General features: G+C 36.8%; 3 protein-coding genes across 9 annotated transcripts; 1 reads left to right on the top strand and 2 right to left on the bottom strand.

Moving 5' to 3' along the window:
* Positions 1 to 706: 706 nt before the first annotated feature.
* Positions 707 to 5,730, bottom strand: LOC125219487. 2 transcript variants are annotated; one of them, XM_048121471.1, is made up of 8 exons: positions 5,606 to 5,730; positions 4,274 to 5,220; positions 3,769 to 3,887; positions 2,693 to 3,559; positions 2,311 to 2,608; positions 1,736 to 1,901; positions 1,487 to 1,592; positions 707 to 1,251 (listed from the first exon to the last, which is right to left on the bottom strand). In XM_048121471.1, exons 2-8 carry the CDS (start codon positions 5,054 to 5,056, stop codon positions 1,134 to 1,136), a joined length of 2,457 nt encoding a protein of 818 aa, XP_047977428.1. In that variant the 5' UTR covers positions 5,057 to 5,220; positions 5,606 to 5,730; the 3' UTR covers positions 707 to 1,133. The 2 variants fall into 2 exon arrangements, with proteins under 2 accessions (XP_047977428.1, XP_047977429.1); XM_048121472.1 differs by having other exon boundaries at positions 5,595 to 5,629.
* A 2,333-nt stretch (positions 5,731 to 8,063) lies between these two features.
* On the bottom strand, positions 8,064 to 8,902 carry LOC125219864 (uncharacterized protein At1g08160-like). The gene has a single exon (XM_048121949.1). The coding sequence runs from the start codon at positions 8,767 to 8,769 to the stop codon at positions 8,170 to 8,172; it is 600 nt and encodes a 199-aa protein (XP_047977906.1). The 5' UTR covers positions 8,770 to 8,902; the 3' UTR covers positions 8,064 to 8,169.
* A 3,888-nt stretch (positions 8,903 to 12,790) lies between these two features.
* LOC125222030 lies at positions 12,791 to 21,993 on the top strand. Of its 6 annotated transcripts, XM_048124420.1 has the most exons (21): positions 12,791 to 12,996; positions 13,136 to 13,260; positions 13,723 to 13,843; positions 14,996 to 16,027; positions 16,106 to 16,192; positions 16,265 to 16,466; positions 16,601 to 16,709; positions 17,342 to 17,464; positions 17,606 to 17,687; positions 18,129 to 18,188; positions 18,281 to 18,333; positions 18,803 to 18,969; positions 19,352 to 19,565; positions 19,856 to 19,913; positions 20,026 to 20,082; positions 20,177 to 20,422; positions 20,922 to 20,989; positions 21,081 to 21,137; positions 21,220 to 21,313; positions 21,393 to 21,533; positions 21,652 to 21,993. In XM_048124420.1, the coding sequence occupies exons 4-21, from the start codon at positions 15,002 to 15,004 to the stop codon at positions 21,730 to 21,732; spliced, it is 2,925 nt and encodes a 974-aa protein (XP_047980377.1). In that variant the 5' UTR covers positions 12,791 to 12,996; positions 13,136 to 13,260; positions 13,723 to 13,843; positions 14,996 to 15,001; the 3' UTR covers positions 21,733 to 21,993. The 6 variants fall into 6 exon arrangements, with proteins under 6 accessions (XP_047980377.1, XP_047980376.1, XP_047980378.1 ...); XM_048124419.1 differs by lacking the exon at positions 13,136 to 13,260; XM_048124421.1 differs by lacking the exon at positions 13,136 to 13,260 and having other exon boundaries at positions 14,999 to 16,027.
* Positions 21,994 to 22,074: the final 81 nt, after the last annotated feature.

Raw genomic sequence — 22,074 nt, forward strand, 5'->3', positions numbered from 1 at the left:
TCAGAATGATGGACCACACCACACTTAAATTCTTCAATTTTGATCTCATCTATAACTATAACAAAGCAACATTTAATTAATGGGACAAAAATTCTCCAATACATACATGACTTTCACACCAGCCAAGTACTCTAAATATTCTCTGTCACTATCTGCGATTCGAATTGCTCTTATTATCAATACCTTCATCAACTAATCAAGTGCACTTCGTTTCATGGGCGTAAAATTGTTATCCCCAACTCAAATCCAATTTGTAAATGTAAAATCACTTTTAAAATATTGTAAATTCATAACTAACCTCTTATTGCTACAATTTGAACTACCACCAACTTTTAATTCAAACTTATACTCATTGCTCAAGTATTTGATTTTAAAATATTACTACTAGCAAGTACTAAATGTTCATCGCCATCAAATATGTCGTTACTCGACCTAGATTCACTTCGGTTACCAAATCTTAGAGTTCGACCCATGTAAAAATATTTTCTATTAAAGCCCATCAAATTGTAGTATTGTTATTGAGAATAAAACACGTTTAAATAGTCTCTGGGCAATGTAGGATGCAACTTGGATAAAAATTTGCAGCACTTTGAAAGTTAGATTGCGATTTGAACCTGAAGCGGTAATTTGATTTGCATTTAATTTGATTAAAAATCATGACTTTCACTTTGAATATTTTTTATGCTTGAGCTAAAAAGCCACCATGGAATCAAAATGAAGACTATAATTATTTAAGAATAACAAACAACTGAACAAGTATCACCATTTCCAAACTGCTTTCATATAATAATTTTACAAAAAATATACATATGCATATATTCATGAAAGTACATTTGGCATCAATTCCGGGCCTTGAACGGCCACCTGAATCGCCTCATCGATATACTGGCCATGAAATACTTCCAAGAAATGACTGTAGATATGCTTCAGCTCTTGTAATAATCAGGGACAAATCAGATGAGTCGTCTGCTGAAGAAAACACCAATTGATATTCAACTCTAGTGTGTAAGGTGTTACCTAAATGCTTGTTAGTATATTTTCAGATTTAGGTTATCTTAGTAGGTTTGTAGACCAGGAAGGATTTGCGTGATTCAAATCCTATGCAGTTTACATGTATGTTGAATTTCCTTTCTTTACTGGATGAAGAAGGCGCGTACAGCCTCTACTGCTGGAGCACAACACATCGGACACTTCCCGTGAGACTGGACCAGATTTTCTGCACAATTTGTACAGGTGCACATGTGCCCACACCTGTACGAATGTTTCAAACCATCAAATTACAATAGCTAATGTTTTCAAAAAAAATGTTCTATGAGGAGTCATAGGTTTCAATCAACGGTGTTCTCAAGAACGATGAGGCGTGTTACAGATTTATTTGGAATCGTGTTAACTGTTGAATATAGAATATTGGATAAGATGCAAATCAGGTGGTATTTTTGTAATGTATTTCTGCACAACTGAGTGTAAGCAGGTTCATCTTGCATACCTGTAGAGCAAGGAATCAATTTTACTGTGCTGACATACGCAGCAAATTCCTCTCTTGACGTGATCCAGTTGAGATTCATCATGAACCCTGTTATCCTTGGGTGCATCTGCATCACATAGTATTGTTTACAGGTTAAGTAACCAGACATGGGAGTACTACATTGCAGGAACAAGAAAAAAAAAAGAAAGGCAAAACAACACAAGATCATTTTATATGAAGGGTGCATCATAGCTGGGATTACAAGCTAACCTTCTGAAGAGATTGGCCGATTTAAAGCTGCAGAAACCTCTTGATGCAATAACCGCTGCAACTCTATTTGCAAATCCATGCAAGCTTCAAGCATACCTTTCATATTGTTCATCCTTTGCAGAAGCCTAGCCATGTCAATCCGTAATATATTGATGACCTCCCACTCCTGACAACCATGTACAGAAAGGGAGGTCAGTGGAAGGCATAAAAGTATATGATTTGACAAACAGAAGGAACATTGGGGTTGTCGGATAGGAATATTTTATGGCAAGTCAGAATCAAATCCAACAAAGTATCAAATAAATAGTTGATCTGCCTAACAATAATAGAGAAATTGATGAATCAATAACCTACCAATTTAATATTTCAATTTTTATCATGAAGTGATCTTCTACCAATAACATTTCATTTCTATCATCGGGGTCTAAATTCCGTTGTCTTGAAAATCTCTTCATAAACATATAAACTGCCTTCAAGAATTACTTTTGCATGAACAAATAAAAAATGCAATAAATGCATGCAATAACTGAATAATGCAATTATGGGAACTAATATAAGTAATGATCTTTGCTTACTGTTCCAAACTGCTGATTTAAGTGATGGCGTGCACAATCTGTAACTTGCAAATCTTCATCCCACAGTTGTTGTGATGCCTCAAAAAGTGTTGAAGACTGCATAAATGAGTTTCTCTCAGATGGAGCCAGAGATTGCTCACTATCTACCTGTTCAGGGTCTTGCTCAATGTGAGGAGGAAAGGATGCACTGTCCGGTTCCCAATCAACAGAAGCATGACCAAGCCTTTCCATGTGAGACTGTAACACGTGATTTAGACTCTCACGGAAACTGCTATGAAGAAGGCTAGATACACATCTCCTGAAGCAAAAAAAACAATTTAATCCAAACACCTTCATTGATTATGGGATATCATTTTGATACAATAGTGATTAGATAGCGTACCGTCTGAAAAGCTCTCTTAGTTCCACAGTGTTAACTTTATCATCATCTGGGAAATAAGCAGTTGCAACTTCTCTAACAGATTCTCCAGCCTCACTAGAAGGCATGTCTCGCCAACTGTCAATAGCCTCTTGGCAATCATGGCCCAGCCAGTCATAAGATTCTTGCATCTGATCTTGCTCTTCAACATTGTTACCAGATGGTCCGGGAAATGATTGACTAGAGGCTCTTTCTTGCCAACTTCTGTCACTGTTTTGTCTGCTACTGTCGGCCCATTCAGTAAATGCAACAGTATTTACATTTTGCGCCATACTTTCATTAAATGCAGTTACCGACCCTTGATATTCTTCAGGTGAGGCATCATATGAATTGAATTCCTCATTTGTGTTTCCTTCCAAACCAGTAGTATTATCATCTACTTCATGAACAGAAGTTTCACCACTTGTGGATTTATAAAAGGATCCACTGCAATCTATGTCTGCAGATTCTAGCAAAGATTCATTTCTAAATGTGAGATTCATATCTTCATCTTCAGCACGACTACATGCTCCATGCTGTCTTGCTTCAGTCACCAAAACTAACTCCTCTATACCACTAGCACTTTCAGCACAAACTGACACATCTTCTGGGCTTCTTTCATCAACCAAAACAGGTTCCTCTGCTTCATCAATTACTTCAAGATCCTGCGTATTGCAATTCCCACCTACCGTGGTACTTTCCAAGTCTGCAGCTATATGATTTCCAGTAACCGTCCCTTCAGTGCAAGTACACTTTCCTTCACCCTTATTCCCATCATTATAACAAGAAATGGACCCAGCACTGTTCATTGAAGCAGAACCTGCATTGTCCAACTTGGAGAGGAACCCTTCCCTATATAAATAAGTAGTACTATGCTTTAAGAATGAGATCGGTAATGAAGTAAGCAAAGATACATATAAAGCTACTATCAAGATATCGAGTTGAACTTAATTTAGCATACACTATAAAGCTGATTTTTACATGTTAGACAACATAGAAGTTTTATAACAGCAGTTATCAATTTGAGATCTCAGTATCTTAAATGGATTGATAAAAATTACCTAAGATCCGATACCGTCTGTCTTTGTCTAAGAAAACCCAGTTCAGTGGCAGCCACTGAATATGGTCTTTCATCCACCGCAGAACTTCCATTTCTTAGGAACCTACCTCTTAGAAGCGCCTGCAGCGTGGTTCAAAAATTAGTAATAGCACATCAGATTCTATACTACTAATCAGATACGGAAAAGCTTTGCATGTTCAAAATAAAAATTAACAACCTAAAGCGATCTAGTATACTTACAGGCTACATGATCTATCTTGCTCAATGTAAAATGTAAATTAATTATTATTGTTTCTAAAGAGAGGTTTTCAGTTGAAATGTCGCATCCAAACATTAAAAAATCCCTAGTGAAGCTGGGAGTAGGCAAGTGACTATTTTTTTGCACATTAATAACCCGTTGCAACACAAAAATTTGAGGTATCCCAAATAGCTAGATCATTGAGTAGGCAAAGCATCCACTAAGTAGGAAAATACGTACAGCTTAAACATACTATCAATATTATCACCTGAATGCGATTATGGTAAGCAAAATTAGACACAGGTTTCTGCTCTGACAGGCATAGAAGTTCTCTTTTTCTTTCACTTTGAGCCTTTACGAGAAGGTCAAGAAGAGTCTGTCTCCCATATAACCTACGAAGGGGCCTTCGTGCACAAAACTCTGTATGGTTAATCACCAATCTATCACCCACCTGCACAGTTTGAGATGCAACTTCAGAACCTCCCTCTCCAGACGATGCACAGCCACTTCTCTGCTGGGAAGTATTTGGTGCTCGTTCCCTGAGAATCCTTACCCTTTCAGATTCAGTATCTCCAACACATTTCCGTGCACGATTTTTACTATTAAATCCATCAGATGGATGACGCTTAGGAGAACTATTCAACCACTCTCGAAAAATTTGCCTCACCCTTTCCCGTTCAATCTCTCTGAAGTCACTAGATTGCTCTGATATTACACTATTATTATCCTCATGTTCACTCTCCGAACCACCACTAAATCCTTGGTTTTCAGACTCGTTAGAAACTTGAGACATAGCATCAACATTCTCGCTCCTGTCTCCTACAGATGTGACTGTGCTTCTGCACTCAGAATCGGAACCGTTTCTCTGTTGCCTTGACCTGTACGATTGACTGAACGAATGTTCGCCCTCAATCTCCCGCCACATCTGAAAGAGAGTGGATGGCGTTGTGCTACGCCTACAATGGTCACCATCCCACCTGCCTGGGTCTCTTTTCAGTGGCTCACCAGACCAAGCAAAATCCGGGACATTGTGTAAACCGGAAACGGCCATATCTAAACCTGTTATCACCGACAAATGTAACTCACAGCTTTGATAGAGGTTTCCTACCTCAAATAGACTACACAACTGAACAGAATTAGCACAAAGCCACTTCTAATAATCACAGCCAAAAACATCCTCAGCTCAATGTAACAATCAAACTACCTGCAGAAGATCTGCGGAAAGAAGAATATACATCATTATTCACATTCAAATAAAAATAGCAAACTCATACTAAAATTGTAACAATGAATCCACCCTAATATGATTGAAAAATCAACAAATTGAATTTAAAATAAACGAAAATAAAAGGTTGGTAACTAGCAGATCCATCTCTCCTAACAAATAGAACCCCACACCCAACAACACCAATTGGTAAATCCTTCAACAAGTGGAAACCCAAAACATATGGTGTTGAGGAAAAGCTAACACTGATTTTGAACCAAATTCCTTAACAAGAAGTTGGCAAATACTAAAACTCCACGGAACAAAGATACGACAGCCGCAGACACAACCAAGTTCTTCACACAACAAAAAGATCGAAACATACATCATTCTCACCTAATACTATATAATCCAGCAGCTTTGATCTACAAAACCAGTCCTTGACAGCAAATGTAACAGGATGGCGGAGAGGAATGATCAATTGCACAAAATAAATAGCAACAGCGAAAAATTAGGGGGTGATGATGGGACACGGCCGCGGCGCCATTTAATTTGTAATTAATTTATTAACATTTCGTTTTGAAAAATTTTCCGCGACTCTAACGTCTATTTTCCCCTGGACCGCCGCGTCTGCTAAATCACGTAATTAGCCTTTTGAGGACATGGGTTTAACGGTGAACATAGGAGTATTATCGTAAAGGATGTCTTTTAAATACCCTTATTGATTTATTTATTTATTTTGGTATTAAATTGATTTTAAATTGCGATTTAAATTCCTACATCACCCCAAAAATAAATAAATTACCAAAATACTGGGGTTGGGACACTTGGGTTGTCTGTGTTTTGTTGTTGTCATTTAGCATATCATTGAATCGACAGCAATTTGTGTTAAATTGCGATTTAAATTCCTACAGCACCAAAATTAAATAAATTACCAAAATATTGGGGTTGGGACACTTAGGTTTTTTGTACTTTGTTGTTGTCATTTAGTATATCATTGAATTGACAGCAATGAGTGTTAAATTGCAATTTAAATTCCCACATCACCAAAATTACATAAATTACCAAAATATTGGGGTTGTCATATAGCATATCATTGATTGAAAGAAATTTTAGTTGTAAAAAGTAGTACTAGTATCTAATATGGTTTGTTGGAGAGATTTCATGAAAAAAAAAAAATGACTCACTTCGTAAATCTATTAGAATTTGAGTTAAATTTGCTGAACTTTCAAAATATGAGATCGTAGCATCCAAAAATTCCGGAATAAGAGAATTTCAAATTTTCATCTACTTTCTCTTCTTTCGAGTATGAGAGAGAGGAAAAAAATGGATAAAGTATAAAAGAGAAGTTCTCTATTTTAAAAAATGAGAATATTTTTTATGAATATCCAAAAATAACAAAATAAGACTATTTTTTATAGACGGATAAATACTACTACTAGTATATATTACCTATATATTTTATATTTCATTCAAAATAAATATACTTTTGTATCATAGTATTATTATTATAGAGTAAATGACAAATGTGGTCATAAATATATGGTCGTTTTATCAATTTGATCCTGAAGATTATTTTTTTATTATTTGGTCCCTCACAAATGAACTCGGACCGGAATCGGTCCTATATTAACAGAACCGTCTAAACTCTAAAATAGACTGTCAATGACATTTAAGCAGGTTTTGACCAGAATTCAATTACTAATTATAATTAGTTACATTTAATTAAAGTTCTTAATTTGTATTAGCAAAAAAGTAAAAGAAACATAATATATGAAAACAAATACATCCAAAATTAAACCTAATCGTTCAAACCCTTTGCAACCTTCGCCGACTCAAAACCCACCGCCTGAACACCCCCCGCCTCAAAACCCTCATGTACGAACTCCGACTCAAAATCAAGTCTAAACGATCAGTTTCGGTCTCACCCAACGACGGTGAAGAGGTCACGACATCGTCGTCGTCCTCGATTGAGTCGATTGGCTTGCATCACCTAAAAAATTGGCAATCTTTTCTCTCACAAACAAAGTGGAGCTTCCCTTTACTCGTTTTGACATTGCTTCTCACGATTCGGAGTGAAGCAAGTTTCTTGCAATCACAAAACTCGTACCAGAATCGGAGGTCGCGACCACTGCCACCGCTACTCTCGCCGGACCTTCTGTTGTACAAAGAACGCTCCATAACTTGTTCACGAACTGCAGCCGTCGCCGGAAGAGAGGAGAATGAAGAAAGGAGAAAATTGAATGAAGGAATGAGAATGAAGAAGTGTTCTTCGTCATTTTATGTGTTTTTAACAATTACATTATTATTTTTCTGAAATAATTAAAAATATTACTCCCTCCGTTCCATAATAATGGAAGCGTTTCTTTTCGGCACGGAGATTAAGAAAAATTGTGTTAGGTGAGTTAAGTAAATGGAGAGTAAAGTAGAAAATGAAAAAGTTATAGAGATGAAGAGAGAATAAAGTAAGAGAGAGTAAAGTAGGTGTGGAAAAATGTGTTGACTTTTACTAGAAAGAGAAATGACTCTATTACTATAGAACGTACCAAAATGGCAAAATGACTCTATTATTATGGAACAGATGGAGTAATTAAAATGGTTAATTTTGGTCAAAACCTGATTAAAAGACGTTGACCGTCTATTTTGGACGGTTCTGCTAATTTAAGACTGATTCCGGTCCGAGTTCATTTGTGAGGGACCAAATAATCAAAAGGATAATGTTCATGACCAAATTGATAAAACGACCATATGTTTAGGACCAGACCTTTATTCATTATTATATAACTATATTTTGTTTTGTAGTACTAGTATATTAACAACATTGAATTGAAATCATGCATTTAACACTCAAAGCTCGTCAAATCCAATATCAGGCACTCACAAATTGAACAAACACTTACAAATTGATATTTAAATAAAAAAGTAGTAAAAAAGAATCAAACACAACAAATGAATTAATCTCAATTATCCATATCCGTGTGACAGACCACCCTCTGAAAACCCCTGTGGAAATTAAATGGCACCACCACCGATTCACAATCCACCTTGAGCGTCCGATGTATCTTAAACACCCCAACCTTGAGCCTAATCTTGGCCCGAACCTTGACGTTCAAGTTCACCTCCCCCGCGGCCCGCTCCATCCTCAAATCCCGGGCCGTGGCCCCGTACACCGTCGCGTTCTTGGCCACCAGCGCCAAGTCCACGAACGTCACGTTCCTCTTGGGCTGGTGGAACGGGTGCACGTTGTTCACGGACAGCTTCTGATCCTCGTACCACACCGTCACCTCGATCCGGTCGTAGTAGAGCGACACGTGGCGATTGGGGTTGTTGGCCCTGAGCGCGAAGTCGAAGTCCGAATTGAGCTTGTCGTCGGTGAGGTTGAACCCCTTCACCGACCCGTGCTCGATTGAGTAATGGAGCTTCTTCGGCTGCACCGACGCCCATATGATCAGGACTGCCAGCCCCGTCATGGCGATCAGGGCGATCACCACCAGCACCACGCATTGGAGCACGGGGCGCCGCGGCGGCGCCTGCCCCGGCGGTAGTGGGGTTTGGGGCATGCTTGAGAGGATTTATTTAATTAGGGTTTGTTGAGATTGATTGGGATTGTGTTGTTTTTTGGGGCTGTTTGAGTTGGTTTATATAAATTTGAACAGAAATATATTCCTTCGTTGTTGTGATGCATTGTTTATATGTTTCTTTCACTTTCTTGTTTTGTTTTATGAAGTAGGTTTCTTGGATGAAACTCAAGAAATATACTACGAGTATGAAATTGGGGGTGTAATAAAAGGGGATAGATGATGATGAATATTCTTATCTTGTAGAGTTTGAACTTTAAAGAAGAGGTTGGAATTGCTTCATGATCAAGGTATTCTTAAACCATCTTTAATTAAAGCTCTTCTCTTTTCCATATTTTCATTTTTAGCTTTTTTATGTGCTAAAGGAATGGAGTTTTCTTAAGTGTTCGTGGATTGTTTTTTCAGTTGTGTGGTTTTCTCATTCAATTCAAGTTTATGGAGTATCATTATTTGAATAGTTAGCAGTATGTTTTACTAACGGAGTATTACGCTTAGGGCCCGGAATCTAATGCAAAAAACTGATTTTAAAGTAAGCATATAATGAATAATATAAGCTTACGATTAATTCAATGAATATAAATGTAATGCATAACAAAATTATGTCTAATGTAGTGTAAACTATAGATTGTTGTGATGCAAATTAAATGATTGTGAATAAAATAAAATGATACTATTAATTAATATTTACCCAAAATTGGGCAAAATCGAGACTTACGTTGGGGAAAAAACAAAAATATCATTCATGTTTGTAGCTTTCGCAAATGAAGGAGAAAAACCGAATGCACACTCATCTTATGTGTGATGCATATTATAGATTGTTATGATTCAAAGTGAACGAAATAAGATAACACTATGAAGTTATTAACAAAGAAAATAATGTTATTAAAAATAGGCAAACTCGATATTTACTACTATGTGACTATATAATTCATGGCGAAAAATAGGATGTACAAATAGCTGAAAATATTATGCATGCATAAAAGCTTTTATAAGAAAAAAATTAATGCAGAACTGACTTATGTGTAATGGTATAGTACTTAGTAGTATTAAAGATTGCTGTGATGCAAATATTATCACGATAAAAATAAGATATTGTTATAATAATACTATTAATTAAGGAAATAATATCATGCATATACAAAATTTAAGGAAATAAAAAATATCATACAAAAAGGTTAAAACCCCAACCTTAAGGGCCCCACACATCCCGGTTCGACAGTTTTACGGGGGATGTTAAATCAGGGTCTGCAGTAACCCGCTAAGGGGGAGGGCCTAACTCATTGCCTGCCAGAAGCCCACCTCCCAAGGCCTGATCACACTAGTGAGATTTGATCATGCCCAATCATACAAATCTACCCTTCCAAAACTAACTGCGGTCTGCCCCTGCGGACTGGAAAACAAAAATATGATAAAAGAAATAGATGTCGATACTCAGGAAAAATATACTTACCTTGTACTCCTTCCATCCCACAAAAGATGTCACACTTGTGGGATGACACGAGATTTTAGGAGGTTTTGTTTTGTGTGTTAGATGGAGAGAAAAAATATAATTTTTATATTAATGTGAGAGAGAATTTTTTCCAAAAATGAAAATGTGACATCTTTTATGGGACGGGGGTAAGAAAATCTGTTAGTGGCTTGTAAACACGACAAGTTATTTTACAATTATACCCTTACTGCAAAATTTACATGATTTAAAACATTATCTCATTTGCATATTTTGGTATATTAGATTTAGAACATCTTCGCCCATTTATACTAGATTCAAATCCATTTACATGTAAATATATTACACTAAATAGTGGATTTTCTCTAACCATTTACATTAAAATAAAAAGCTTAAACTTAAAAGAATATTTTCTGTTTTTAGTATAAACCTAAATATGAATATATTTTACTCAAAAACCAAAAATGCTATTGATTTTGAAATACCATTAGAACTAATTACCTATACCATTTTGAGTTTTACTGTTTTAGTGTATTAGATGATCTAGATCGCTATATCTAATGAACAAAATTGAATACTCCTTCCGTCCCACATAATTTTACGCAGTTTGACTTGACACGAATTTTAAGAAATGTAATAGAAAGTGAGTTGAAAAAGTTGGTGGAATGTGGGTCCTACTTTTAAAGTATTGCTTTTATAATAAAATGTGAGTAGGAATGAGTTAGTGGAATATGAGGTCCACTATCAAAAACGGTAAAAGTGAAATGAGTAAAATTATATGGGACGGACTAAAATAAAATACTAGATAAAATTATATGGGACGGAGGGAGTACTATAATGCAAAGACATAATAATTCGTAGTACTTGTTACTTTTGCGATGTAAACCGAAATGCCAATTACAATGTAAAAATATTACTATTAATTTTCCAGCGGATACTATATCAGTGCTATAAAATATATCAATATCGATTATTTAACTATATTTTTTAAAAAGTACTATATGAACATGATATAAGCGTATTTAAGGGAGTAGAAAACAAAATGGATATCGGGTATTGGATACCCGATATCCGAACCGAAAAAGTCGGGTAATTGGATACCCGAAACTCGAAAATCGGGTTTCGAATCGGAATCGGGTATTGAGAATTTTGGATGTTCGGGTATACCCGAATTATCCGATTTTATTAAAAAATTAATAAATAGTGTGTTAATTCTAATTTGCATATTCTTACTTATTTACAAACCCAAATATGAAATACTCCATCCGTCCCACATTTGTAGTAACATTTAGTTATGACACGGATTTTAAGGAATTGGTGGAGTGTGTAATTAATGAAGTGAGAGGTGGAGTGTGTAATAAATGAAATGAGATGGTGGAGTGAGATGATGGAGTGTGTAATAAATTAAGTGAGTTGATTGAAGGTGGGTCCCTCTTTGACTTTTTGGTTTTTTTATTTTTATTTTAATTTATTTTAATATAGATAATGACATTTTGGTGTAATTTTAGTAAATAATGGGGTAAAATTTTATGTGCAAATATGGTAAATTCCAAATGTTACTCCAAATATGAGACGGACTTTTATGGCAAAATGTTACTACAAATCTGGGACGAAGGGAGTACTAAACCGTCCGCTTGCTAATATATTAGTTCTAACGTTTAAAGTTTAAGTAGTTAAATATTAGTGTTAATGGTAATTAATTACTGACTTACAAACTAGCAGCTGACACGCCTCCCTCCCCTCTTCTACTCTCTCGCCCGCGCCTCCCTCCGCCGACACCCACCGCCGGCGCCGTCTCCTCTCCTAGCGCTGCCGCTCCCCTCTTCTGCCTAGCTCTCCTAATTGAAATTGAAATTGGGATTGGATACCCGATTATTCGGGACTGGATACCCGAGTCGGGTATCCGAGTATCCGAAATCAAAATCGGATCGGATATCTGATACTAGATTTTGGGAAATTCGGGATCGGGTACCCGAAATTTTCGGATCAGATATCCGCGGATACCCGATTTGACCGGCATGGTCAAATGAACTCAAAATTAGTTGATTAGTTCAATCCACTTCATCCCTCGAAGTCAACACCCATTCATTATATTTATCATCAATAGTATCCATGTTTTAAAAGTAATCGTGGTAATCGTAATTTTTTCTTAAACTTATTGTCGATTAACGTATGATTGATTATATGGAAAGTCGTCTCAATCTAGCTACTACCATAATGTAATTAATACTCCTGTGTAGAATAAAAGGGTCGTATATACTAGAATAAATAATTCATTATGATAGGCTAAATTTTGCACTTCCAATATGATAACTTTATTAGTAGATTCCTAAAATGGAGTATCTGAATAATAAGAAAAAAAGCAAATTTAGAACACAACTAGATTGCCTACCATTGTTACCCATCTGTGTCGAATCAAATTTTTGATCGAAAATGAGAACTTAGACGGCCGTTGCCCGTTTTTAGATTTTAGTATGCTTTAATCTTTATTTTCTTATTTATAATTTCTTAGATTTTTTACATCCAAAACTAATACTCCTACTCCAATAATAAAATTAAATGGGAATTGAGTAATGAGAATGCAAATCGCTGCAGAAAGGCAGAAACCCTTCCCCCTTTGGCCTTCGGCCCTTCCCCGCTCGCATCCCCACCGCGTCGCCGCCACTGTCGCCGGACCTTTTCCTTTCTTCACTGCGACAGTCCTACCCAGACCTCATCGTTCCGCCCCCACTAATTGTTTGAAGTAATTTGTCAATTTTCAGGTAGGTCTATATGTTTCAATCTCGATCTGAATACAAATTAGTATTTTGGAAGAGTTAACTTCAAAGAATAGAGCCCCAAATCAAATAAATCAACAGAAAAAATTCCAATTGATTCAAAACTTGTTTGAATTGCAAACAGTTACGTTCATTGCTAGGAACAGTGAGTTTCTAAGACACGTCCGAAAAATTCGAGATGCTTCCTACTGCACTGGTTTCAATTCATAAGGGTGCCTATAGTAATCTGTTATAGAATTTGCTCTGCAGGTACTTGTTTATCAATTGCTGCTGTAAGCATGTATGAAGTATATCTTTTATTTATAGTCTACTATTCTCAATGTGGCTATCGTTCTGTAAGCCTAAGAACCTTTAACCTAAAATCGCCGAGTACTCGTCTAGGATTAGAGCACAACAAAATAAGTAAATGGGATTTTTTTAGGCTGCCCTCTTAACCTACGCCCAAGCTGCGTTAAGCTAGGTTAGGTTGAGGCTGTAGTTACCTGTTAAAATGGCAAGCTAGCTTGCTCCAGTCAGATAGTTCGTTATGGCGGTCGGCAGGCTGGCCTGCCCCACTAGCTCAATTTGAGAACCCTACTCAATGCTGCAAATTGTGGAAATTTCTGTTCAATTCAATCATTATCTGCAAGTTCTACACTGTGACTTCCGCTAACAATTTAAATTCCCGAATATCTGCTAGGATAATTATTTAGACGGTGTTACTGCTAACAGGTGAAACAGAGCCCCTTGGCCTCAAGGTCCAACTATTCAGCATGTACTAACTGGTGGGTATCTGGGAATTTTGACTGCAAACCAGAGGATATCACTGAAATCTGTTATAGCAAAGAACTAGGTTTTGAATTTCTGACACCTCTCTCTAAATTTCAATATTTCATGCATTCTCATCACCTCAATTTTGCATTTTTAGAGATTCTAATATTGTTATTTGTATCTGTGTGTTTAATAGTTGGGTTTTGTTCTATTTATTGCTGGTGTTCTGATTGTCTTCTTTTGAGTAGATCTTCATGCATTTTTTAATTTTCACTTTTCAGTAACTCTAGGAAGGTTATGTTGATCTTAGCAATATATCGATGTTGAAAATATGCTGGGTAGCTTGATTAGGATTCTGATGTCCTTATTGTTTTTTACTGAGGTTAATAGGAGTTCTTAATATTAATCAATATCTTGGTGAAGTGAGAACAATATATCCTTGTATCGTACCACATATATGGTATTCATCTTCATTCTGCGGCTTGTGCTGAAGAATGAGTTCTGAAAATGAAACCTAACACAATGAGAACCTTTGATGGACCTGAAAGATTATGGTAGAGCCGTAGCATGCTCTATAGTCTATAGCCACTGTGCTACAGTTACAGTTGAACTAAGTACTACTAGGCTGGTCTTTTGACCTTATTACATAGTATTTGATAGAAAGGAGTAGTTATCATTGGAAAATTAGAAACTGTTTCACTTATGTCTAATACCATGTTGCAAGGTAGCATGAAATTTGTTTTGTGCAACTTGTTCATGTAATTTATGTTAAGACAGCACAGGCAAGGAAGTTGTCATCTTGAATCTTTCTGGAGTATAGTCTATGCCTGATTAGATTCAGTTTGAGGCCCCACATTTTTATTTTTCCTTAACCGGAACTCTTAGTAAAAGCAAGTTTTTTTGAAGACACTCTCAGCCAATCCTGTGATGGAAGAGTGAGATGTACCAACAAGTAAACGTGATTCTTTATTGCAACCTTTTAGTTCTTGTGTCTGTATTTGTTGATTTTTGTGGTTCATTAGTCATTACATAATGTCAACATACACAACTATGAGCACATAATGTTTCTTTTATTATGAAATACTAGGTTAACATGCTAGTTCAGAATCAAGAAAGTCTTGTACTGTTCTCACATTATTTATATTTATGATTTATGATTCTGCCAGTCTTAGCTTGTTGGTAGGAAGTACCCTCAATTGACTATACTTTCTGTTACTTTTGCATTTCAATGTAGAAGAATATGGATACCAGTGACATAGTGGTATCATCTATTCGTGCTGGGATGAAGAGGGAGTTTGCCTACCTGATGAAGGCTCAGTCTGAAATGGGGGGGCTTCCAGCAGGCAGGAGAGTAACCAGGTCCCAGGGAGGCGGTAGTTCCAGCAGAAACTATGTGGTAAGTGGTAATAAGATTAATAAGAAAATGAAGGTGTATGCTTCTAAGAAATCGAAAAAGATTGAAGAAGAGAAACCAGAAACAGATGATGTAGTCAAGTTGGAGCCAACTAATGTTTTGGATAGTCAAGTTGTAGTTGACATTGAATCTGATATGGGCAACTGTTCAAGAAATTTAGATGCTGACTTAGTCAATGCAATTGGCGATGAAACAGAAGAAAAAGTAGGTGCAATAAATTTAGATGTTGAGTCAGTTGCTGTAGTGGTCAATGGAGCAGAAGAGAAAGTCGGCCCAAGAAATTTAGAGGCCGACTCAGTTGCTGTAGTGAGCGATGAGGCAGAACAGAAAGTGGGTGCAAGAAATTTAGAGGCTGAATCAGTTGCTGTGGTGAGCGATGAAGCAAGGCAGAAAGTGGGCGCAAGAAATTTAGTGGTTGGCTTAGTTGCTATAGTGGGCAATGAAGCAGACGAGAAAGTGGCCGCTGATTCAAGGGAATGCATTATCCAGCCTTTGTGCACAGATTCACCTGTGGATCAGGTTGGAGGTTGTGATAGAGTTTCTCTTCATAAAGATGATATACAACTAAGCAGTGTCTCTGATTTGGGATATGAGAGTACTGCAGAGCGTACAAGCTTGTCTTTGGCAAAGCCACCTAGGAGATTTACACGCTCAGCTTTGAAGATGCAGGATGGGGCGATAGAGTTAGGATCGGTGGCTGGATCTGTGGAGAGTATGACTACAAGTCCGTCAAAGCTTGAAATGAAAATGTCAAAAAAGATTGGGTTTAAAAGGGCCCCGATTAAATTAAAGGACCTTCTTGAGACAGGATTGCTCGAGGGTCTTCATGTCCGCTATATAAATGGATCAAAGGTAGTCATATTTGACAATTAGATTTTTCCATGTTAACTTTTTATACGGTTGATGACATCTTTTCTTTGAAATTTCCAGGGGAGGAGGAGGCCTGAATCTGAACTTCAGGGAGTTATTAAGGGGAGTGGGATATTATGTTCATGTGATGAATGTGAGGGGAAAAAGGTAAATTTTGTTGATCATTGACTTGTGTTGATCTGAATGATTCTTTTCACTAACTACTAGTTGTTGGTGTAGGTTGTTACCCCTAATCAATTTGAATTCCATGCACATAGTAGCAATAAGCGTCCACCAGAGTATATATATTTGGAGAATGGAAAAAGTCTTAGAGATGTGCTTAAAGCATGCAAGGCTAATCCTTCAGATCCGCTGGAAGGTGTCATCCATAATGCAATTGGCCGGTCAAATTATACAACCGCCTTCTGTCTCAATTGCAGAGGTGATGTCCGTGTTCATTATTTTTTGATATTTCATAGGTTGCTTATGTGCTTAAAAAGGATATTTAAAATTGTTTATTTTTTGATTTTTCTCTCCCTCTTTTCTTTTTCCTTCACCAGCTTTTTATGCTTTCAGGGTTGATTCCTGAAACTGGTGCTGGCCGAGCAATGCTTCTTTGTGACTCCTGTGTGCTACCAAAGGAGTCTGTCCCCAGTCAAGCTCAGATCAGTGATGTCACCCTCAGGTAGTTCCATATGTAGCTAGGTTGAGAACTAAACTGGAACAACATTTTGTTTGGCATTCTTTTTGTAGAATGAATGTTAGCATGGTATCCTTAACATTTTATGAGAACGCAAGGACATCATTTAAATTTAGAGAATAAATTTAGATTGTTAGGATACATTATTTACTTTTTCCATAGAACCTGGATATTGAATGCAGAATGCAAGGACGTGAAACAAAGTAGCAGGTGATATAGGGAAAAGGACACTGCAGAAATTTGGTTTATCTCTATCGTGAAGATAATATTTTCTTAGATATAAAACATTGATAGTGTTTTGCTCAGATCGGTGCTGTATATGATGTTAACATACCCAAACACTTATGTTGTCTTGTGGAAAATAATGCAATTATGCTTACCTATAATTTAAATAGTTGATGGTGTGATAAAAAGACATGTAAGTTTAGGCTTCCAAGATGAGCATAGAGTTGGTCTGTGCAAAATGTGTCATTGTAGGCAGATAGGCTTGAGTGTTAATTACTTCTCCTTTTAGCTCATGACGGTGGTATATCTTCACAATCAACATACCCTATTAGCTAGTTATTTTATCTTGTTGTCAGTGTGTATTGATATGGTCTTTTCTGATGATAATTTAGGTCTCCTTTAGCTGTTTCACCAGCTCCTGTGTCTTCTATTTGTCTTCCTGAAGTTCTAGATAGTGTTCAAGCTTCTCCACATAGCCAACCTCAAGCTAAGAGTCAGGGGAAGCTGACACGGAAGTAAGTTCCATTTGATTCTGTAGTACTACTATGCATATTCTTTGGATTCAGTCACAACTGCTGGCCATCTTCAAATTATGCATGCGTTTGGTATATAGCTATCTCTATTACAATGTTAATTCTAGTGTTTCCTCTCTGCAGGGATCTGAGGATGCATAAGTCTGTTTTAGCAGAAGATCTGCTCCCTGATGGCACTGCTTTGTCGTATGTTATGCATGGAAAGGTGAATGGGTACCACCATTAACACTCTTCATAGACCCCTATTCTTTATACTCCCTCTGTCCCATAAAAATATGTGTCATATGATATGGCACGGGAATTAAGACAAAATTGGTAAAGTAAGTCAGAGTAAGAGAACCGTAGTTAAAGTAGTGTTAGTGGAGAGTGGAACCCATATTGTTATTAGTGTTATAATGGTGGTATAAGTTGTAGATAACTTGATGTATATGGGTAATATATTAGAATAACGTTCCATAAATGGAAATGCCCATATTTTTATGAGACGGACGAAAATGGAAAGTGCACATATTTTTATGGACAGAGGGAGTATATTGTTTCCAGAATGTTCATGGACAGTAAGGTAGTTCTAGCTTTCTGGAAATGATTTAATGATTTTCTTTTTAAATGATTTTTCACATTCTCGTCAATTACTCCTCCTGAGCAGATAAGGCTTGAGGGTTACAAGAAAGATGGTTCAATCTTCTGTTTCTGTTGCAAGAAAGTGGTATGTTTCTCTTTTATTTGAAAGTTGAAACTCAGTTCTTGTTACCTCTAGTCACTCACCTTTAATGATGCTGCCTTGCTCTTTATGAAAAGGTGAGCCCCTCCCAGTTCGAGGCTCATGCTGGTTTTGCTTCACGTCGGAAGCCGTGAGTATTACTTTTCCTCTTGTTTCATAATTTTATGGGGAAACATTATTGCTAATAGCACTTGGTCATCCGTATTCCGTAGCATTCAATACTTCCTGATCTGTAGACTGAAGCTGTTGTATAAGCCGTTTAATAACTCTCTTCATTTCAAGTTGATTGCGGTGTTTCTTTTTGGCACATGATTTAAGAAAGTAATGTTTAGTGAGTTAAGTGGAGAGAAAAAAAAGTAGGAGAGACAATAAAGTAGATAAGTGAAAGAGAGAATAAGTAAGATTATAAGTGTTGAATTTCGGCAAAAGGGATACAAATCGATTAACTTTGGACAGAGGGAGTATATCACATTTTTTGAGGCCTAGTAGTCGTATCTGAGACAACAAGAGGACGAGTCGGGTGCCTGGGGGACAAGTAAAAAATTTTAAAAACTTAATTTCTGGTAATTTTTGTTAACTCAGGGTTGCTTGGCTTGCAGGTACATGAGTATATACACTTCCAATGGAGTTTCTCTGCATCAGCTATCCCTTGAACTTTCCAGAAGTCGTAAATCATCTACTGAAGAAAATGATGATCTTTGTTCTATTTGTGAGGATGGAGGAGATCTGTTATGCTGTGAAAATTGCCCACGAGCTTTCCACATTGGTGAGGATATTTCAACAAGTTAGACAACTGTATAGTATATTCTGCTCGGGTTAGTTTCACGTGATGACGGTGATTGTATAATATAGTATATAATCATATTGAAACTGCAGTGCTTTGAAGTTCAGTCTGTTATGATATGTTGATTTGTCCTACTATATTAAAAACTAAAATACGGTAATCACGAGAGTCTTTGTATTTGCTCATCTTTTCTTCTCTATCTCATTTCCACCTGATTTTTAGATGATTGGTTTTTCTGCTGAAGTTAATGCCTAAATGATTATGTTCATAACTTGCTGCCTGCTACTAAACCCGCAATCCTTCATTGTTCAATTCCTTCCTCCTGCTTCTTACATATCTATTTTGGTCTCTTGGTTTACTGCAGAATGTGTTGATCTCTTGAATATTCCTCAGGGAATATGGTACTGCAACTACTGCCAGAATATGTTTGAAAAGGAAAAGTTTGCAGAGAATGATGCTAATGCAATCGCAGCTGGTAGAGTCCCTGGTGTAGATCCACTAGAGGACATCACCCGGAGGTGCATTCGTATTGTTGCAAATGTTGAAAAATATATTGGGGGTGGATGTGTTATTTGCAGGTTGTTTATCTTTGGCATTTATATTTCTGCTTTCACTTTTCTTTTCCTGTACTGCTTATATTTGGCATCCACATCAAACCTTTGAGTGTTTTCTTAATGAGATAAATGTGCCTGGAATCCCAAAAAAGTGAAATGCTTTTATAAAGCTGAAAAACATGTTTATGTGTAGAATATTAATCTAGTGATCACATGATTCATAACGATTATTATGGCATCCATTCTATCCAAAGACCTCTATTTTGGTTATCTTTTCTCATTTTTTCTGTTTTTCATTTATGTGGTTCTTGCAGAGTAGATGAGTTCAGCAAGTCAGGTTTTAATGACCATACAGTTATGATCTGTGATCAGGTATTAGCCTTTGCTCTTATATATTGAGAAAGGTTTGGAATTGGAAGTCATGTCAAAATGCTTGCTGTTTTGTTAATGGGAGCATGATTAACTATGTTTATGGTTTTTGTAGTGTGAGAGAGAATATCATGTCAAATGTCTAAGGGAGCTAGAGATCGAGGATTTGAAGGTTTGCACAGTGATTACCTTTCTTTCGAAGTTCCCAAAAATCCTAACGCACCATGTGGCTTAATTAGGACTAAGGATTGCAATCAAAACTGCAGGCACTTCCAGAAACTGAATGGTTCTGCAGCAAAGAGTGCAGCAGTATCCATTCTATACTTCACAAGATGATTGGTGATGGTGACCAAATGCTTCCAGAAGCTGTCCTTAATGTCCTGGAGAAGAAAGGCGATGGACAAGGTTCAGAGGAGAATCCTAAGCTAGATGTGAGATGGAGGCTACTCAGAGGAAAAGTATCTTCAGAGGACACCAGGGTTTGGCTTTCTGGTGCTGTCACTATATTTCATGTGAGTACCTAAGTCATTTGCTATTGCTTCGATCTTTGTATTGTTTACAGTATTTATGTACCTCACGATTCGATATGCCATTCCCTGTTAATAAGACCTCCATCTTTACTAATTTTATGACTTGATTTCTTAGAATTGTTGACACCATGTGGTAGATTTTTCTTCCCTGCATATGATTGCTACTCCCTTTGGCCTTTATTGACGTTACAATTTGACGATCCTGGAAATTGTTGTTTTTTCCTATGTTTGAAATGCATGCATTCAATAATTTTTTTCTATTTATTTGCCATGTCACCGCCGACATGATGATAGATGCTCGTATTAACAATATCCTTGGGCGTCTATAAATGTTGGGGGACAGGCTTAACTGCAATTTTATCACATGTGCATATAAAAAAATGCTACATATGTTGTAATGTTGCTTTCTTCTGGTGGCATTGTTCTGAGCCTAAGTAAATTACCTGAGTGTTGTTGATCACTGTGACCAAAATTTCTTCAGGACCGATTTGATCCTATAGCTGATGCCAGCACCAGCCGCCTCGACCTTATTCCAACAATGGTTTATGGGTAAATGAGTCTCATACTTCTCACATGGCTTATTTATGCTAAGACTTTTTATTGATTGGACATAGCTTCAATTATTGCTGATTATTTGCAGGAGGAAATTCAAAGACCAAGAATTTTATGGCATGTATTGTGCTATATTGACAGTCGGGTAAGAAATATTATAACTTTCCATATGCTTTTTATCTCCTTAATTATATGTTTCCTTTTGAAATGAACCATCATTTCTACAGCTCTGCAGTAGTATCAGCTGCCATAGTGCGGGTTTTTGGGGAGGAAGTTGCAGAGCTTCCTTTAGTTGCAACAAGGAGTGATTGTCAAGGAAAGGTGGGTCATTTAATGGAGTCGAACAATATCATCCTTTTGCTTTCTCAATCGTAAGACGATTTATAATATCCATCTACAGGGATACTTTCAGGCGCTCTTTGCCTGTATTGAGCATCTTTTGCTGTCACTCAATATCAAGGATCTGGTGCTTCCTGCAGCAGATGAAGCAGAATCACTGTGGAAAACCAGATTTGGGTTTGAAAAACTTGACCAGGAAAAGGTTAGTTAATTACTTATCTTAATTATACTACTACACATCATTGCATATGTTCAAGGCCAACAACATTGAAGAAAGGCTTACTTTCTACATTGGGTGTATCTTCTCTCTTGCCTCACAGTTAGATGAATACAAGAAGAGTTACCAGTTGATGATCTTCGAGGGAACTTCGGTTCTGCACAAGTCAATGTCAAAGTCTTGAAGTATCAACTGGAGTGTATGTAGCAAGATTTTTGAAGAGATGGTTTTTCCCCAGCGTAGGCCATTTTAAAATTATTTGGATGGTTTTGTTCATCTTATAGAATGTGAAAATGCCAAAGTACATATAGGTATACTTACACCTAGGTAGGCTGTAGCTCAATTGTTTATTACAGGATTATGTGGTTGGAGTAGAATCATCTCCTGTGTAATTTCCATCTATTTTTGTTCTACTACAAGTCTTTTTTTTTTCTTCTAATTATCACCATTCTGTCTTAATTCCTTCTTTAGCAGGCTCCCAACACTTTTTATGAAAGTTTATCAAGCAGCATTTTATAAGAATATT

This window comes from Salvia hispanica, chromosome 4 (genome assembly GCF_023119035.1).
Source record: "Salvia hispanica cultivar TCC Black 2014 chromosome 4, UniMelb_Shisp_WGS_1.0, whole genome shotgun sequence".
NCBI classification, from domain to species: domain Eukaryota; kingdom Viridiplantae; phylum Streptophyta; class Magnoliopsida; order Lamiales; family Lamiaceae; genus Salvia; species Salvia hispanica.

Bases quoted from the DNA above. Each gene is read 5' to 3' on its own strand.
- LOC125219487 (XM_048121471.1), bottom strand. From the start codon at position 5,056: ATGGCCGTTTCCGGTTTACACAATGTCCCGGATTTTGCTTGGTCTGGT. The intron at 3,560-3,768 runs GTAATTTTTATC...TTATTTATATAG, and splicing joins CAGACGGTATCGGATCTTAG to GGAAGGGTTCCTCTCCAAGT. The intron at 1,902-2,310 runs GTAAGCAAAGAT...CATGGTTGTCAG, and splicing joins TAAATCAGCAGTTTGGAACA to GAGTGGGAGGTCATCAATAT.
- LOC125219864 (XM_048121949.1), bottom strand. From the start codon at position 8,769: ATGCCCCAAACCCCACTACCGCCGGGGCAGGCGCCGCCGCGGCGCCCC.
- LOC125222030 (XM_048124420.1), top strand. From the start codon at position 15,002: ATGGATACCAGTGACATAGTGGTATCATCTATTCGTGCTGGGATGAAG. The intron at 16,467-16,600 runs GTGATGTCCGTG...TTATGCTTTCAG, and splicing joins CTTCTGTCTCAATTGCAGAG to GGTTGATTCCTGAAACTGGT. The intron at 17,688-18,128 runs GTGAATGGGTAC...CCTCCTGAGCAG, and splicing joins CGTATGTTATGCATGGAAAG to ATAAGGCTTGAGGGTTACAA.